Source organism: Scylla paramamosain, chromosome 3 (genome assembly GCF_035594125.1).
Source record: "Scylla paramamosain isolate STU-SP2022 chromosome 3, ASM3559412v1, whole genome shotgun sequence".
Classification (NCBI taxonomy): domain Eukaryota; kingdom Metazoa; phylum Arthropoda; class Malacostraca; order Decapoda; family Portunidae; genus Scylla; species Scylla paramamosain.
In genome coordinates this window covers 22,911,511-22,931,510 of record NC_087153.1, presented here as the reverse complement: position 1 = coordinate 22,931,510, position 20,000 = coordinate 22,911,511, and the positions used below count along the sequence as shown (strand labels likewise).

The 20,000-nt window shown below is 37.8% G+C and overlaps 1 protein-coding gene across 5 annotated transcripts in view; it reads left to right on the top strand.

Annotated features, from left to right (window-relative positions):
- Nucleotides 1–20,000, top strand: part of LOC135092995 (probable ubiquitin carboxyl-terminal hydrolase FAF-X) — a 301,879-nt gene that overhangs the window by 183,449 nt on the left and 98,430 nt on the right. For all 5 annotated transcript variants that reach the window (XM_063991852.1, XM_063991861.1, XM_063991828.1 and 2 more), the window contains exons 38-39: nucleotides 9,929–10,073; nucleotides 11,234–11,348. In XM_063991852.1, the coding sequence (XP_063847922.1) occupies nucleotides 9,929–10,073; nucleotides 11,234–11,348 (260 nt within the window). The remainder of the gene's footprint in view (nucleotides 1–9,928; nucleotides 10,074–11,233; nucleotides 11,349–20,000) is intronic.

Below are 20,000 nucleotides of genomic sequence, written 5' to 3'. Positions count from 1 at the left end.
GATAAAAACATATTCTAGCAAGTAGGAGATTAGATGGTTTATTGCTTAGGATAAAATATATTTCCTATATAGTGTTTATTTCTTGGTATGGAGAGCTGCTTCAGGGCATTAGTCATCTTTTGCAAGCTTCTTGGGCTTTCTGGCTGTTTTCAGAAGGTATCTAATTTCTCTCAGTTTCAATATTTTAAAGATGCAATATTTCTCAGCTTCTGTGTTTCAAATGACAGGGGAGAATACTATGTTACAGTAATATTTACCATAATGGGAACATGCTAGAGAGCCATCCTATATGGTTGGGTTGATTGACAGTGGTACAACCTCAAAGGAATTTTCCTTTAACTGGGAATTTGTGTTTCTTTAGAATGCCCTCAGTTAGCCAAGGATAGGTTTTATTAGGTTAACTTGGTTTGGTTTGTCTTGATTAAGGGTTGGTTAGTTCTCACTCTTGAACTTCAGAATGCAGTGGTAATTAGTACTTTTCGTATGATTGTAATCTTAATTTGTACTTTATGTATTTCTCTCTCTCTCTCTCTCTCTCTCTCTCTCTCTCTCTCTCTCTCTCTCTCTCTCTCTCTCTCTCTCTCTCTCTCTCTCTCTCTCTCTCTCTCTCTCTCTCTCCAGGAGGAGGTTTATATCAGTGAAACTAATGTTGTTACCATGGCTGTTAAGCAAGTGAATGTGGAATCATTTGGTGATACAAGACAGTTAAGAGACTGTATTTGCAATTTAGGAGAGTGAATTTTGCAATCATGTAAATGCTGAACACAATTAGAAGAATTTGTTTTCAAAATCTATGCCCATTGTTTATTGTGGTATTTATTAAACTAACTAAAAGTCAAGTCTTTGGCATTTACAGGCAAACGGGCTGAAAGATCAAATGTGAATTTCATCAGCTATATTAGTAATGAAGAAGTGAAAACATATGCTACTATTTATTTATTTATTTATTTGCAGAAAACACAGCTAACATCTCTAAGGCATATTTATATAGAAATTACAAACATTTCAAGGCATATTTCTAGAAAACAAGCAATATAAGTCTTGTGTAAGGATAAACTAAATCCAGACTGTAGCCCAGTTTGGCCTCAGCAAACTTGATATGTAAATTGAGACTTTCATAGTATCCTCCCACAAAAAAATTTCTCTGACTATTCTTTCTCCTTTCTTTCCTTCTCTGCTGTCTTCAAAGCAGCAGGATTTGTCACACTTAAATGATCTGCTGGTCAATCTGCTCTTCACTCACTGGTGAATTTTCATTCACAAAGACAGAGTGGAAAGATAAACATGGCAGTGTAAACACAATAGACTCATACTCTTATTTACTTTTACTCAGCCTGTTACGCTTTGGATCATTTATGCTTCTTTTGTCTTCTGAGTCTAGTACTTGTATATTCCAAGTTTATACCAAAAATATTTTCATATACAGTATTTCTCCCACTAATAGTGGGGGTTACGTTCCAAGCCTCCTCACGAATAGTGAAAATCCACAAATCCTGGGTGCAACACCTACAAGGCTCAGAAATACCCATGTTTTATTTTAAACCATAAAATATAAACTTACTAAACACAAGGCAAAGGCAAGCTCCATTGAATTCATTGTAGCAGACACAGCAGAGGAACACACACAGGTGGCAAACTACTGAACTGTTCAGCTGACGACCTTCTTCCTCTTCTTGTGACCGCCAAACATGCCAACCTCAAGAGAAAATAAAGGCATGGTCACATGAGACGGTTTCTCAAGAATTTTGTTGCGAGATTCAAAGTCAGCAACATTTCACAGGAAACTTGGCAGAATGTTCCGTAAAATCTTGACCACCAACATGTTGGTTATTTTCTCTCAAGGTAGGCAAGTTGTGGTTAACCATCTCATCATTAAAGAAAAGTTCGAAGGCATCAGAGAAAGATACAAGTCATGAGTCCTCTAGAGCAGGATTCAGTCCTGAAAACCCAGACAGAAACTTTATTAGTAAATTATGACATGTCATAAAATACATTTGATGTTGACCTCCAACCTTCCTCAGTCTCCTTCATCTTAACCTCAAGGCCATCAGTCTCATCACTTCAGGAATCATTATCATCTTTATCTGTGATATATTCATCCTCACCACTGTCAGAAAGATTATCTATAATGTATGGAAGACTGACAAACTCATATCAGCATCAAAGACTTGCCCCTTCTGCCAGCATGGAGAGTTACCACATGGGTGGTTCTGAAGTTATTTTTTATGCCTGGTTGACAAGTAGAGGCACTAGAGCCAGAGATCTGAGTGAATGAGGCATGCAAAGGCCACCCTGCTCTGCCTGTATCACAGAACAAGATTTCAAACTCAGTGTGTAGAACACTTGGGAGTGATGTGCCTGGTACTTCATTGGATGGTTGAATGGACAAGCAATGACGCACCTTGTGTGTCATCATAGTGAAGGAGTTTAGATAATTTTCCGGTGTCAATCGTATAATTATTTTTAGTGTTTGTATAAATCACTGACACCGTCAGCAGAGCATGTTAGTGTCTAACTGCACACAACCCACCTGAGCTACAGTAACAAGAGAGGAATGATTGGAATGCAGGATGTGCCCCACACAGGTGGCATTACACAGACCTACAAGTTGTCACACATGCTAGCTTGGGATTTGCCAGCACCATTGCCCTATGGCTGGGTGTAGCAGCCTCTGCATTGACCACTAACTAAAATAGCATTATTATTACTTTAAAGATATGTTTGCAGTTTAACAGTTGATAATGATTTTACAGTTATGTGAAAATAATAAGAGACTTACTGTGTATAGTTATTTTAAATATTACTCCTCACTCAAAAGAATCATTCAACTTTAGAAAAGCCTCCCTCCTTGTCTGCTGATACAAACAGACAACTGTGACAGCCATCACTCAACTTTACTCTTAGTTTGGGGAGAGGAGCAGTAGAAAAAAGAGGAAAAAATACTATCCATCTATCTATCTATCCAGCTATGTATCTCACTGGTACCACACTCCCTTCAGGAGCATACCCTAAGGGAATGGTCATGGCAGAAAAGCCTCCACCCCCTTCCTATCCAGCTATTATCTTTTTGCTTTTTCAAGCATGTGGCCTCTAATAACACCTCTTTTACATATATACTCATTAGGTCTATCCTTCTATCTCAGTGGCTTGCCTTTCCTACTAGCACTGTGAACTTTGCTCACATACACTTTCTTTACAAACTCTTCATTCCTCATCCATTCATCATGGCCACACCTCAGTGTGTTCCTTTCTACCCTTTCCATCTCTCCACAATTTACACCACACTCATATCTTAATTCTCATATACACATTCCTTGCTTTCACTCTCCCTTTTTGTCCCTCCTTAGGCCTCTCTGAGATGACAGTTCTACAGCATGTACTCTTGATTGTAGTGCCCTATTCCATGTCCAGTGTCTGATCTATATATTAGAATTTACAGGAAAATACTATGTGTTACATCTCCTTTTACATCCATAGACACACACCCATAGGCCACACCTCAGTGTGTTTTTCTCTACCCGTTCCATCTCTCCACACTTTACACCACACTCATATCTTTTTCTCACACACACTTTCCTTGCTTTCACTCTTCCTTTTTGTCCCACCTTAGGCCTCTCTGAGATGACAATTCTACAGCATGCTCTCTTGATTGTAGTGCCTTATTCCATATCCAGGTGTCTGATCTATATGTTTGTATTTATAGGAAAGTAGTATGTTTTACATCTCCTTTTATACCCATAGATACATTACTCCTTTTCATGACTTGTAAGTGATCTTATGACCTGGCTACCTTTCACAACCATCTCTCTATTCATCTCATCTTGATTACCAAGCAGTATTCCCTACTACTTTAAACTTACCTCTTCCATTCTCCTTCCATAACTACTATGCACCTTCAAGTTGGCACAATCATCCTATAAGGTATCCTAAAGTCTCTCACTTCTGTCCTCTCAAACAACATCATCTTACTTTTCCTTGCATTCACCTTCAGTTTCTGTTTTTCAGACACCTTATGGAAATTATCCACCACTCTCTCAAGTTCCCTTTCACTCTGCTTGTAAGACCGTGTTATCTGTCAGGCATGCTACAACAACCCACTCCATTCCATTTGTTTTTCATTAGCATTTCATATTTTATCTTCTATCTTTCCAAACACTTTGTTTCCATTTTCCATTTCATCACTATCATGTTCTGCATTTCAACATCATATAACACAGTGGGCATGTTTATGACCTCATATAACCCTCTCTCTGCACTCCCACTCAGTGACCTATGTTTAGAGGTCTTAGTCTGTCAAGTAATTTTTTTGCTTCTTTTCATCCTGCACTTCACCTCTGTCTCAGATCTTTTGCTCACTGTAACTGTAGATCCCACATACTTGAAACAGCTCACCTCTTCTAGCTCTTCTACTAGAATCCTCAGTTTTACCCCAAGTCTCTCTCTCTCTCTCTCTCTCTCTCTCTCTCTCTCTCTCTCTCTCTCTCTCTCTCTCTCTCTCTCTCTCTCTCTCTCTCTCTCTCTCTCTCTCTCTCTCTCTCTCTCTCTCTCTCTCTCTCTCTCTCTCTCTCTCATTTTTTTGCTTTCATCCTGCACTTCACCTGTCTCAGATCTTTTGCTCTCTCTCTCTCTCTCTCTCTCTCTCTCTCTCTCTCTCTCTCTCTCTCTCTCCTCTCTCTCTCTCTCTCTCTCTCTCTCTCTCTCTCTCTCTCTCTCTCTCTCTCTCTCTCTCTCTCTCTCTCTCCTCTCTCTCTCTCTCTCTCTCTCTCTCTCTCTCTGCCCCACAAATTCTTTACTCTTCATCCCCTCATCATAGCTTAACCATCACAAAGTATTTCTTTTCATCCATTTCATGACTCCATACTTCATTTACATTAGTGAGTGTTTTACATCAGTGAATGTTTTCATGTGGGGTACAGTCATAAAGATCTGTGACTGTCTTGAAGAAATTAGGGTTGCCAGAAAAAAAGGACAAGTAGAGAGAGTCACCATCATTCCTTGCAAACCTAAGACCATTAACCAGCTCAGGACTGACCAGAAAGTTAATCTTCCTCCTTACCAATCAAAATTCATTCCAATTCATGTTAAGAAAATCCTGGAACTACTGTAATTATCCATTCAGGAAAGACCACCAAGTGTATTCCATTTCCATTTTGTACTACAGTAAATGAGCAACAACAAATATACTTCCCCAGTGAAAATCCAAGTAAGCCCCATATCAAAATTTCTCCAGGAACTTATTTAGGGTCTTATGAAGTAGGAGTGGTTGATGAGGCAAAAATATTTTCAACTAATTCCATACAAAACTACTTAATGCTATACATGGACCAAACCAGAACTGAGGGCAGTAGGGAAGAAAGACTAAGACAGTTACTAACAGCCCTTGAGTGGAAACACCTAACAAAAACCCAAAGGGAGAATCTCAGCTCAGTTGTTCTGAAGTATAATGAATTATTCATTCTTGACTCAAATGAAATTCCTGCCATCCCTTTTGTGATAATTCCCATGGTAACCAGTACAACGAGTCCAGTGTAGGTAGGGAATCACTGCTATATTGTTTTTGGCTAAGAACTGTTGGACAGACAGAACAGTTAAGGGACTGTGCATTGCTGTGATGCAGAAGCTTCTTGCTTGGAGGTGACCTTTTCATGTTGTTTCTCAAATGCTTTAAAACCTCATTGTAATAGTGCTGGTTCACTTTGTGACCTGCAAGGAGGAATTCCACCTGAATGATTCTTATTACATCAAAGAGATGGATCAACAGACCTTGACATTGGTCTTAATCTGTCTCATTTTCTTTGGGGTAAACTTGGACCCTTCCATTGAGATGACTACTGCTTTCTTTTCAGGTCATTATTGTAGATCTATCTTTCATCACCAATGATGACCTTAGAAAGAAGGGTTTAGACTTGTTCCTGGAAATCTCTGCATATACGTAGTCAACTGATGCTGCATCAGGTCTTGTGTCAATAGACAGGGCTTGAATTTGGTAGCTCTGTTTTATGTTGTTCCTTCATGAGTATTTGTTGGTATAACTCAAATGATGGGTCTGACACTACATTGCTGCCAATTAAAGTGGCTTGTGATTAACATACGGTTACATAGAGTTACATAGAAAAACAGGCCACAGCAGACCTTGCAGTCCTCACAAGGTGACCTGACTTAGGACTACTAAGGTGGTAGTAGAAGAAAAGGACAGGAAAGCAGAAGGCTCTCTCCCCACCCTCCACTCCCTCCAACATAAGACGTACAGGAAAAACAGGTCAGAAAGAAATACCTTATGGGGTTAGAGAAGAGAGAAAAAAAAAACCTGAAGGAAATTTTATAGGAAAAAGAAAGTAGATGAAATGAGGAGCCTCCATATCCTGAGGGCAAGGAAGTTAATCACTATCAAACAAACACTGTTAGCCACAGACTGGAGGCAAATTATTTATCAAAATGGCATTTAAAAGTCTCTACAGTGTTGCAGTCTATCATGTCTCGAGGAAGCCCATTGCATAGATTTACTACTCATTGGAAAAAATTATTTTTTGATTCGTGAGAGTTGAAGGATTTCCCAATAATTTTGCAACCGTTTCACTTGCATGTAATTTGAAGAGTCTATCGTGAAATATTTACTGCAGTCCTTGTTATCAATGCCTTTGATGATTTTAAACCTTTATTAAGTCACCTCTTAATCTTCCTTGTGTTAATGGGAAAAGATTGAATTCGTTAAGACACTCTTTGTATGATTTGTTTCTTAGGCTTGGTATAATTTTTGTTACTCTACACTGAACTCTTTCTGATTTATTAATGTCTTTCTGGTAGTAGGGGCACCATGCTTGAATGCAATATTCCAAAAGGGGATGGACTATAGAGTTATAAAAAGTGAGGATTGTATCCTTAGATTTTTATTCAAAAGATCAGCCAATTAAGCCAATTACTTTATTTGCTTTCTTTATGACTCCTGAACATTGTTGGCTAGGTTTTAAGTTACTCGATATTGTCACTCCTAAATCAATGTCGTTTGTCAACACTTAATTAAGATGGGTACCATTTAAAATATACTTTGCTTCCTCATTTCTATATCCTATGTGAAGTACTTAGCACTTATCTGCATTAAAAGTCATCTGCCAGGTTTGCCCCCACTCAGTCATTTTCTCTAGATTTTTCTGCTTTTCTATTACTTCTTTATTAGAGACTATGGAATTTGCAATTTTTGGTGTGATCAGCAAACTTCGATATTATACTTGTAACACACTCATCTATGTCATTGATATAAAATAGGAAGAGAGCAGGTCCTAAGACTGATCTCTGTGGTACCCCGTTGGTTACGTCAGTCCACTTGGATGCTTTTCCATTTATTACTACTCTTTGTTTATGGTTGTTTAACCAGTTTTCAGCCCATCGCAACACATCACCTTGGATACTGTGTGATTTTAGTTTAATCAGTAAGCATTTGTAGGGGACTTTGTCAAAGGCCTTTTGAAAATCAAGATATATTATATCTACCACTTTACTCTTGTCATACTGGTTCAGAATATCACAGAAGTCTAAGAGGTTCGTCAAACAAGAGCGTTTGTTGTGGAAACCGTGTTGAATATTTTTAAGTAAGTTGTTTTCCTCTAAGTGATTAACGAGTTTATCTCTTATTAGTGTTTCAAGCATTCTGCATACAACTGAGGTCAAGCTAATTTGTCGGTAATTACATGGTAAAGATTTACTGAATTTTTTGTTGCCTCTTTACTTGCTTTTTTTTTTTTTTTTTTTTTTTTTTTTTTGTGTGTGTGTGTGTGTGTGTGTGTGTGTGTGTGTGTGTGTGTGTGTGTGTGTGTGGGGAAAGTATCCTGATGAGTTGAAATGAAGGGATTAATATGAAAATGTGGTGACATTGGAAGTCATTTTGAACATCTGTCAACTGTCACATCTCTACATGTCATCACTCAGTTGACTCTTGACCCCATTAAGGAGTTCTCACATTTACTATGCTCATCCAGAAATTGTGACTACTGTATTTGATGGCTGATAAGATGCATGGGCTCATAAGATGCGCCACTAAAACATTGCAATGAAAAAAAAAAAGATAAATAAGTGGATTTAAGCTCTGAATATGAAGTGAAGGATTTCACCTGACATTTGAAGACTCTCACATGCATTTATATCATCATTAGATCCCAGTATTTTGCATTTAAAAACTTCAATATTTGCTAGTACCTAATCCTGTTGTGAGATGTAAACATGTACCTGGCATATGGCATTGGCAGTGACTGTGAGAGACTACAAGAGTAATAAAGTTTGTTCATAAGAATGTTAAAAGATGGGTGAAATTTTAAGTGTATGAAAGTGTGTCTTACCTCAAGAAGTAACGGCATCACACTACAAAGAACACAGTGAAGCTTGCCTGTCACCAGGTTCGGTGCGTAACCAACCATGTGTTTTTTTGGTACATGCAATGTGTGGTGCATGGTCACTTAGGCAAATTCTTCCTGACTGGTGTCATTCACCAGTAAGTATGACCTATTATATAATGTTACCTTGAAAGGAAGAGTTGTTTTGTGGTGTAGTACCAATCATCACTTTGTTTACATGTGCAAAGATGTCTGGGATTTGATTTTAGAGCCTCTCTTGCCATAGACTTACCACCAACCACTGCCTCAATGCTGAACCTTGGCCTCAGGACACAGGCTTATTTCCTGAGACTTTTTTTTTTTTTTTTTTTTTTTTTTTTTTTGAGGAAAAGGTGTATCTTATGAGCCATCAAATATGGTAATTTCTTTACACATTTCATATTGATACAATGATTCAAGTGTTAAACGCATGTAAGCCTCACATATCCCAAACCAATATATAGCCCTTATTGACTTCTGAAGAATTTAAAGGGGTAAAGGACTGCCATAAAGAATGCACTGTGCGTAGTTTTGGGTGAAAAGATACCATGAAAATAATGGAAATCCCACCCCAGTGAAACAAACTGGCCTGGATGAAGGTGTGTTTTGTCAGAAAGAGCTTTACTTTTAATTTTAATACATCAGGTGAGTGCCTCACCATTCCTCACAACTGGATAAATATATGAAAAAAATTTTGGTATGTGTGACATGAAACATAACAAAACATCAGCATACCACTTTCATTGGCAGCAGGTGTATAAATGCTGTCAGTCTTGGTACAGAAGCTTCTCTAAGTCTGTCATTCTTGAAGATGACCATCTGTAGGGAAAAGAACATAAACACTATCTCAGAAAAATTGATTGTAAAACAAATGTGTCATCCTTTCAGTATCAATTGGCACACTACATGAAAATACAGATTTTTCATACTCTAGAATTATAAGTCTGTACTATTATCTGTTATTGCCCCACACAGACAGTCTAGAAATTTTAGGATCACACCTTGCAGTTCATGTCTTCATTGCTCTCATTCTCTCCTAAGTCTCCTCATTTCTTTAGGTCTTATTGTTATTACATTCTATTCAGTGAGTCATGGATAAATATTTTAGTGTTGGAGGAATATTATTCCCTAAATCTCCCTTCCCTTCAGTGGGGCTTTTTTTTTTTTTTTTTTTTTTTTTATAGGCCTTTGCCCCTCTTACATTAAAAAGAGGTCTTCATAATTTTTTTTTTTTAGGCCTTTGCCCCTCTTACATTAAAAAGAGGTCTTCATAATCCTTGCAACAACCTTTCATAGTCTCTCTCTCTCTCTCTCTCTCTCTCTCTCTCTCTCTCTCTCTCTCTCTCTCTCTCTCTCTCTCTCTCTCTCTCTCTCTCTCTCTCTCTCTCTCTCTCTCTCTCTCTCTCTCTCTCTCATATATTCCTTCCTTACCAGACAATACCGTACTAAAGAAGGTATTAAATAGATACTTCTGTCATGGTCCTATCATTGAGTTTTAGAAAGGCATTAGAGAATGATAGATTAAAAATTCCAACAAAACACATCAAGGTTTATCCAATTTTCAGTTGCTGGACTGGCAAGAAATGGGGAATTGATAGACTATGACCCAGAAGATATGAAGCCAGTGTGTAGCAAATACAAGTTGACTGGCATTGTGGTGCACAGTGGCCAGGCAAGTGGTGGACACTACTACTCTTACATCCTGCACAGGTATGTCCTTTCTTGGTGTAATTTTTTCATTATTAACAACATTTAACAAGATCAGATAAGAAAGCAAGGAGCTTGATATGTTTATGGAGACCACAGAGATTGGGAGATGAGTCAGCTGTTGTTTGAAGATGTTAATAGAATCATATTACTTGCTGTTATGTATAGCTGGGTGCTAAATGTCAGCTCAAAGGAAAGGAAAGGTATTGTAAATGAAATGCTCAAAACTTTCAACTGTGAGATGGTTTCATAGAATGAGGAACAACAGGATCCAAGAGATACATTAATCAGCATAGCTTGCTTAGGGAGCATTGAAGTGATTTATATGGTTATATAGATAAGGAATGGTTAGTGTTTAGTTGCAATTTACTTTGAATGAATGCAATGAGGAAGTTGTATGAGAGGTTTGCTACTGATCGCGTTATATGAAGCTAACAAAAATCAGTGTAAAAAGATAAGTTAAAAAGTAAGGAAAGGAACAAAACACAGCAAGATGATGGATGTTAACAAGAGGGTTATGTATATAAAAAGTATTTGGGCATTATTGTAAAGAAGAAAAAAAAATGTAACTGTATTCCTTTTTATTAATTATTTTTATTTCAGCTTGATAACTATAGATTGTGCGAAAATGTTGGCTTATAGATTTCTCTTGTTTACATTTTGTAAGCTGTTTTCAATGTATTTCAGTATTTACATCTCATAAGATACCTGATTGGGAGACGGTCAGTTGTATAAGTATTTTTTTGCCGCCTCGGGTAAACTTACTGATATTTTAATTCTGCATTAGTCAGCTCTTTATACCCATTTTTTGATATAATAAAAAAGGAAAATGAAAGAAAAGTGGTCATATAATCATTAGTAAATATAGAATTATTTAGGTATCACAATCAAACATCTCTTGTTGAATGCCCAACTCAGTGTTAGGGGACTGTCTGACTGCACATTGTGCAACTGGATTGGAAGAATATTGCTATCATGTTTTATACTCATTGTAGGAAGCCACTGAAAGGAATGAAGCAAAAGAGCTGGGAATGTCTTCCATATTCTTATTCATACGTTGTAATGAAGCATGTTGTGATGTCTGGTTACCCACTCTAAGGGTAATCACAGACTTATATATAGATACATATTGAAAACTGAAATTTATAAACTTTACTTCCCAGAAATGGAAATGACCAGCGGTGGTACAAGTTTGATGATGGGGAGGTGACAGAGTGCAAGATGGATGATGAAGATGAAATGAAGAATCAGTGTTTTGGTGGTGAATATATGGGTGAGGTAAGTTGCTGAAAGAAAAAGACAAGATACCTGAGGAAAATCCTTAAATTTAAAACTGCAGAGGCCTAAATTAGTGATTTACCACTGTGCGGAAAAAACAGACATTATCATAAAAAGTGAAAATTAAATCTGAAAGTATATCATGAATCAGAAAATTGGAATGTGAAGTATTATAACAGATCAAAGTATTACATAAACTAAAAGCCCATGACAAATGGTCAGCATAAGTGAGAGAGAATTTAAGTGAAAGGGTATGCAAGTGTGAGTGTGAAAGTTAGCTAAAGATGAAGTGTGAGAGTAAGAAAATCCTGAGAATTGGTAAATAGAATGAGACTGATTGTGAATGGAAATAGGACGAGTGAGAAAGAGTGAGGAGCAATGAAGTGTGAGTAGGACGAGTGAGAAAGAGTGAGAAGCAATGAAGTGTGAGGGCTATGGAATGAGAGGGAGAGAGAGTGAGATATCACTCTTGCCCCTCTGTCTTTAAGGGGAGTGGAGGTGACAGGGAGTGAGGTTTGAGACAAAATGAAAGAGGAAGGGAGAGGAAAGGAGCAAGGGGAAAGACATATTATTGCATAGAGGGAGGAAGAATGGAGAAGGGAATTCGTAAGAGGGAGAAGAAAAGTACATTGGGCAAGAAAGTGGAGGAAGGGTGGGCAAGTAAGTGGAGGAAAGGTGAAGGAGGAAGACAGAAATCTGCTTCCTACTTCTGCTTCCTCAATCTCCTTGCCCCCTGTACTCCCCCTCCCCAGTGACATCTACATCAATAACACACACACACACACACACACACACACACACACACACACACACACACACACACACACACACACACACACACACACACACACACACACACACACACACACATGCAAATTATGATGGTGAATACAGTGAGACAGTGCATGAATGAACCTACAAGAGGCAGAGAAGAAGAACCAGCACAGTTGGACTTCGTGTTTTACAAAAACCCCAGAAAGTTGACCCAGTATACATTGTCTGAGTCCAATGGGAAGAAGTGATCATGTGACAGCAGAAATAGTACTACAAGAGGAAAAAGTGTTGCACAGGAAAGAACAATACAGAAATGGGAGACAGAACTATGCTAAGGGAAACTTTGCAGTGCTTAATAAATATTATGGAAAAATTAACTGGAAAGAGCTAATTGAATGTAAAGTAGTGCAAAAAAAAATATGACAGAAAGGGGTGTGCAACAGTTTGTGCCAAGTTATAAACTGAAAACCAGGAAGCATGGATGGTGTGTAGAAGCTAAAAAGAAAAAGGACAGGCATGGAAAAAAATTATGAGACAACTGAATGGAAATAATAGAGAAGAGTACAGAAAGGCAAGGAATGAATATGGGATAATAAGAAGAGAAGTTTTGAAAATGACATAGTACAAAAATGCAAGGAAGAGCCCAAACTCGTATACAGACATAGTACAAAAATGCAAGGAAGAGCCCAAACTCGTATACAGATATGTAGATGGGAAAATGAAACAGGGAGGACATAAACAAGTTAAAAAGAGAAGGAAGAATTCATGAAACTACTGAGGAAATGAGTGAACTAATGAATGAGAGTTTTCAGTCTGTGTTTGCAAAGGAAACCGATTTTGTGGCACCTAAAGTGGTATCACAGAATGAAAAAATATAGGAGATACAAGTAAAGAGACAAGAAATCAAGAAACTGCTGGAAGAGCTGGATGTTAGAAAAGCTATGGGACCAGATCAAGTAAATGGGTAGATATTAACCCCTAAACAGCTGTGGTCATCTATTTAGATGTGACCTGGAGGCTCATTTGTGGCAATCATCAATTAAGGCATGATTTTTTTGTGCCTAGAGTTTTGAATTCAGACATCCCATTTTCCTCCCAGATGTTTTGGAGATGTGGCAACTAAATCGCTGGGGGGACAAGTGATTTTCTCCCAGGATAGAGGTCTCATGATTTATGGAGTTATGGAGGAGGTGTCTGGCAACTCATGTGACGTGCTGAGTGGAATGGGTGGTTTCTGTGTGCTTTTCCGCCACAAATGCCACAATACGGTAGCTTGGAGATCTTTGTGTGTGTGGGGGGGCATTATTATTATTATTATTTATTTATTTTTTTTTATTATTATTATTATTATTATTATTATTATTATTATTATTATTATTATTATTATTATCATTTATTATTTATTTATTTTTTTATTATTACTCAATAGTAATAATAATGCAATTCTTCCTGTTTTTCAAACCAACTATTCTAAACATTTTCTCTCTCTCTCTCTCTCTCTCTCTCTCTCTCTCTCTCTCTCTCTCTCTCTCTCTCTCTCTCTCTCTCTCTCTCTCTCTCTCTCTCTCTCCCTCTCATATCATCTTTCTTAATGTAAATATTGGGAAAGGTTTAAGGTGGTGGTCAGAGGGAAAAAGACAAGAAAATGATAAGGGGAACAGATAACAAATGGGTCGGGGGGGGGAGGATTGGCACACCACTAAGAAACAGAGACACAGAGGAATAGACAGACAGACGGACAGGGATTGTTGAGACAGTTCTCAATTTCTGTATTTTTTATTTTTTTAGTATTTTATTCTTATTTTTCATATTCTTGTGAGGGAAAGAGGGAGGCCAATGCTAAGGAAGGAGGAAGAAAAAAGAAATAAGATAGCAAGGTGATAAATGATCAGAAGAAAAGGGGAGAGAGAGAGAGAGAGAGAGAGAGAGAGAGAGAGAGAGAGAGAGAGAGAGAGAGAGAGAGAGAGAGAGAAACTGATAATTCTCTGGTAAATCTCTCACACACACACACACACACACACACACAGATCAGTGTATGGAATAGTGGCCATTTGGAAAAGCAGGAAGAACTGTATTTCAATGAAAACAAGACTTGTCAGTAGGGCAACTTGTGTGTATGTGGCTACAACAGTAAAAGCAATATAAATTAATCTCTCTCTTTACTAGGAACATCTTTCTACCACACTGAGCCTTCCTGCAGCATGGCATGTCACCATGCCCAGAAATCTTTTCTTCATTTTCTGACTGTAGATTTTGCCTAAGCTCATGTACAGAAAATATAAATTTATTTTCATTATCTCTATTACTAAAATATCATGCAAGAATAGGTAGGCATATAATATCTCATATTGAAAACTGTATTTCACCCCATATGAGGAGACCTTCAAGTTACAATACACCCTGCTGTTTAAAGGTTAAAAGAATGCAGAGAACAAATGGGAGAACTTGTATGGGATATAATCAATAGCTCACTGAAAGAAGGAAAAAGTACCAAGGGAATGGAAAAGAGCTAACAGTGCCAATATACAAAGGGGAAAATAAAATGGAGCCATTAAATTGTAGACTAGTGTCACTAACAAGTATTCTAAGCAAGCTTTGTGAAATAGTAATTAAAAAGAGATGGGTGCAGTATCTAAAGTATCAAAAGATAATTACAGAAAACAATTTGATTTCAGGAAAGGGAGATCCTATGTCACAAATCTACTGACCTTTTTTACAAGAGTAATAAAGTGCAAGAGAGGGAAGGATGGATTGATGCAGTATACCTGGATCTCATTAAAAGCATTTGATAAAGTTCACCACAAAAGCCTTATGTGGAAGTTAGAGAATGGAGGAGGACTAAAGGGAGCAACATTGGGATGGATGGAGGCCTATTTACAATGGAGGGAAATGAGAATAGTAATTAGAGACAATATTTCAAGTTGGCTTGAAGTGACAAGTGGGATACCACAAGGACCTGTGTTGGCAACTATTATGTTTCAAATATATGTAAATGATATGACAGGAACTAAATAGTTATATAAGCCTGTTTACTGATGATGCAAAAATAATGAAAATAGTAAAGGATGAAAATGATTGCAAGGAGTTGCAAAAGGATATTGACAAGATACATGCATAATGCCAAAGATGGAAATTAGAATTTAATGCCAGAAAATGCCATGTGTTGGAAATAGGAAAAAGTAAAAAAGAGACCTTCATAGAATTACAAAATGGGAGGAAAAATAATTATGAAAAGTAATGAATAAAAAGATTTGGGAGTAATGGTCCAGGATGCATTATCACCTGAAAAGCAGATAAAACAGAATATTCAGCTCTACATACAGCTTGTTAACAAACATTAGGGTGACGTTTAACTATTTGGATAAAGAAATGATGAAGAAAGTTATAACAAGCATGATATGTCCTAAATTGGAATATGCAGCAGTAGTTTGGGCTCCACATAGAAAAAAAGATAAAGGAAAACTGGAAAGAATACAGAGGATAGCAACTAAGATGCAATCTGAATTGAAAGACTTAAATTATGAATAAAGATTTGAAGAGTTGGGATTACCAGCACTACAAGAAAGAAGAGGAAGAGGAGACCAGATAATAATGTACAAATTAGTAAACAATATAGAAAGAATAGACAGAAATGACTTGGTACCACAGATGGAGGAGGGAGAGAGATGGAAGGGGGCGTGGGATGAAAATAAAGATGAGTGGATGTTTGAGTGACATCAAGAAATGCAGCTTCCCATATTGAGCTACTGAAACCTGGAATTATTTGAAGAAAGAGTTGGTTGCAGCAAACTGTATTAAGGGGACCATGTTTTTTTTTTTTTTAATCGAAAATAAAGAGGTACGTGGGTCCTTTTTTTTTTTTTTTTTTTTTCACTTATAGATGACTATTACATGATGTTACTGTAGTAGTTACAAGCGAATCGAACCATAAATAACTGCATGAAAAATAAAAAATCTATTTTTTGAAAAGAATATTTTCCCTATAAACTTTGTCACCGGAGGGCAGATTTCAATTTTGCCGGTACATATATGAAGTATGTGGTATAACAAAAGTTTCAATCTCATAGCATGGCTGGTAGTGGTGGTGAGGTGGCGTGCAGTGAGAGTGATAGTGGTGGTGGTGTGACGCTCACATCACCTCCGCTTCTGCTTCTTTTTCCGACTCTAACTTTCAATAAACTCTCTTGCTGCAGCTTGTATAGCCTTCCTCTCTTCGGCATGTTGATGATGAAGCATTGTAAGGCAAAAAAAAAAAAAAAAAAAAAAAAAAAAGGTAAAATAGGCTTTATTGTGGCTTGCAAGAAACGACGGGCGAGATACTCCATACATCCTCTTCCCATCACAGTCACAGGGACACTGGAAGGCCCAGAGAGGGTAGGGGTGTGTTGCTGTGTATGCCATAGTACTGAGTTGCCAGCGCCTGCCTTTCCTTACCTTTCATGGCTTTTCTGGGCTTATTATCATCATTTATGATACTGTGAGCACATGGGGGAAGCCCTGGGCTGCGGTGGGCGTGATAGGGGCCTTCTAAAGTTTAAATACCCCACGTATTATAGCGTATTTCCCCAAAATACTCCACCACTATGTTGCCATATGTTCGGGGATGCTCTGGTGGTGTTTCGGTGATTTTCGATATTTTTCAGATTTTTCGATACCATGGCTGGCGGACGGTCCCCTTAAAGAGAAACTGGACAAATAGGGTTATGGAGACAGGACAAAATGAGCTTTGGCTTGTGCCCTGTACAACTAGGTAAATACAAGGATGAACCAAAACTTTTACAGATTCATAAATGGAATAATTAAACTAAAAGAAAACTAGAAAGATTGAAGGATGGAAATGAAACATGAAAACCCAAAAGACATGAGTGAATTGCTAAACAAAAAATTTCAGCAAGTTTTTACAGAAGAATCAGAATTTAAAGAACCACAAGACAAGAAGACAAAAGTAAATGTGGAAAATCAGAGAAGTTTACTGAACGATGGAGGAACTGGAAGAGAGAAAAGCATCAGGACCAGATGGAGTATCAGGTTCCATTAGAAAAGAGTGCAAGAAACAATTAATTGAACCAGTATATGACATAATAAAGCACTCATTATCAACTGGAAGAGTGCCTGAGGAATGGAAGAGAGCAGACAGTGCCAGTTTATAAAAGTGAAAAAAAAAAGAAGAACCATTAAACTATAGACCAGTATCAATGACCACCCTAGTATGTAAGATCTGTGAAAAAGTGATAAAGAAGGAGTGGACAATTTCTAGAAAAACATGATGTAACAACAAAACCATATCACTTTAAACAAAAGTGATTATGTGTAACCAACTTGATGAGCTTTTATTTGAGAGTGATATAACACAGGAGAGGGGTGGATGGGTAGATTTTATGTATTTAGATCTAAAAAAAACTTTCAACAAGGTTCCCATAGCTGGTTATGGAAGCTAGAAAATATAGGAGGATTAAACAGAAAATAAAAAACGATGTAAAGTTACTTAAAGGAAAGAGAAATGAGAATGATAGTAAAAGATGTTACAGTAAAATCCCTCTCATCCGGCATTCAAGTATCCGGCAGCTTCAAGTATCCGGCACATTTTTCCCCGAGCCTTAAAATCAATAAAAAATCAATGTGTACTCATAAAATCAATTAAAATTCCCATGCGAGGCATACTTTGTCCCCTCGCCACCAGAGCGCACTGCTTCGCGCCACCCGCGGCCCACTGCACTGTGTTTACTCAGTCCTGCTCTATGTGACTCAGTCCTGCGTGTGCACTGTTTATCGTCTGACGCCTTCATCATGCCTAAAGTTGTAGAAAAGAGGAAGCGTGTTGTGCTTACACTTAAGCAGCTGATCAGATCAGCTGATCTTTGTTATGGTAAGATGCGTGAGTGTAGGGTGGTGATTGTGGACATAATTTCACTTCTATTCAAGTATCTGGCAATATTCAAGTATCCGGCATGTCAGCGGTCCCATTGATGCCGGATAAGGGATTTTACTGTAAATCAAAATGGAGAAGTGTAGATAGTTGAGTACCACATTAATAGAGTGTCAAAATCTTTCAAGTTCTAACATCCCTCATAACTTGTGGCATCTAGCCAAAAACATCTCTAATAATTTTGCTTCTTCTTTCTCTCCTTTATTTCAACCAGATGGCACCACTGCTATCACACCTATTTCTAAAGCTGAACTCTGCTCAAACCTTTGCTAAAAACTCTACCTTGGATGATTCAGGGCTTGTTACGCCCTCTCCTCCACCCACTGACTACTTTTTGCTACCTATTAAAATTCTTCGCAATGATGTTTTCCATGCCCTTGCTAGCCTAAACCCTCAGAAAGCTTATGGACCTGATGGGGTCCCTTCCATTGTTCTCCAAAACTGTGCTTCCATGCTTGCACTTTGCCTAGTCAAACTCTTTTAACTCTGTCAAGATCTACCTTTCCTTCTTGCTGGAAATTTACCAACATTTAGCCTGTTCCTAAAAAGGGTGACTGTTATAATCCCTTAGACTACTGTCCTGTTGCTTTAATTTCCTGCTTATCTAAAGTTTTTGAATCTATCCTCAACAGGAAGATTCTTAAACATCTATCACTTCACAACCTTCTATCTGATTGCCAGTATGGGTTCCCTCAAGGCTGCTCAAGTGGTGATCTGGCTTTCCTCACTGAGTCTTGGTCATCCTCTTTTAGACATTTTGGCAAAACTTTTGCTGTTGCCTTAAACATATCAAAAGCTTTTGATAGAGTCTGGCACAAAGCTTTGATTTCCAAACTACCCTCCTATGGCTTCTCTCCTTCTCTGTGTAACTTCATCTCAAGTTTCCTTTCTGACCATTCTATTGCTGCTGTGGTAGATGTCACTGTTCTTTCTACATATATTAACAGTGGTGTTCCTCAATTTTCTGTCATCCACTCTCTTCCTGTTATTCATCAATGATCTTCCAAACCAAACTTCTTGTCCTATCCACTCCTATGCTGATGATACCGCCCTGCACTTTTCCACATCTTTCCATAGACAACCAATCCTTCAGGAAGTAAAACAGTTCATGCAGGGAAGCCACAGAATGCCTGACTTCTGATCTTTCTAAAATTTCTGATTGGGACAGCAAATTTGGTATTGTTCAATCCCTCAAAAACCCAGTTCTTCCATATATCAACTCGACACCTTCCAGACAACTATCCCCTCTTCTTCATTGAAACTCAGCTGTCCCCCTCTTCTTATAATCTAAACTGGAAACTTCATATCTCATCTCTAGCTAAAACAGCTTTTATGAAGTTAGGCATTCTGAGATGTCTCTGCCAGTTGTCACACTCCCCCCCCCCAGTATTCTCAGTCATTCATCCCTTTCTCAGGTAAACTCTGGAACTCCCTGCCTGCTTTCTGTATTTCCACCTTCTTATGACTTGGATTCCTTCAAGAGGGAGATTTCAAGACACTTATCCTTCAGTTTTTTACTACCACTTCAGACCAGGGACCAGTATTTCAGTGGGCTTTTTTTTTTTTTTTTTTTTGCTGGTGTCCCTCCTACATAAATGAAAAAAAAAAATCAGTGCTGGCACTAATACTTTTTCTGATTTACATAAGTGATATGCCTGAAGGAGTAAAGGGTTATGTAAGCTTGTTTGCAGATGATGCAAAGTTACAAAGACATCAAAGAAAACAAAGACTGCGAAATTCTACAAGAGGATTTGAATAAAATCTGGGACTGGAGTAAGAAATAGGAGATGGAACTTAATGCAAAAAAAATGTTGTGTAATGGAAATGGGAAAAATTGAAAAGAAACCAAAATGGACATAATTATAAAATGGGAAATGAAGAAATAATAAAAGTACAAGAAGAGAAAGATCTGGGAGTGACAATACAGGATAGTCAACAGTTGGAGAAGCTTG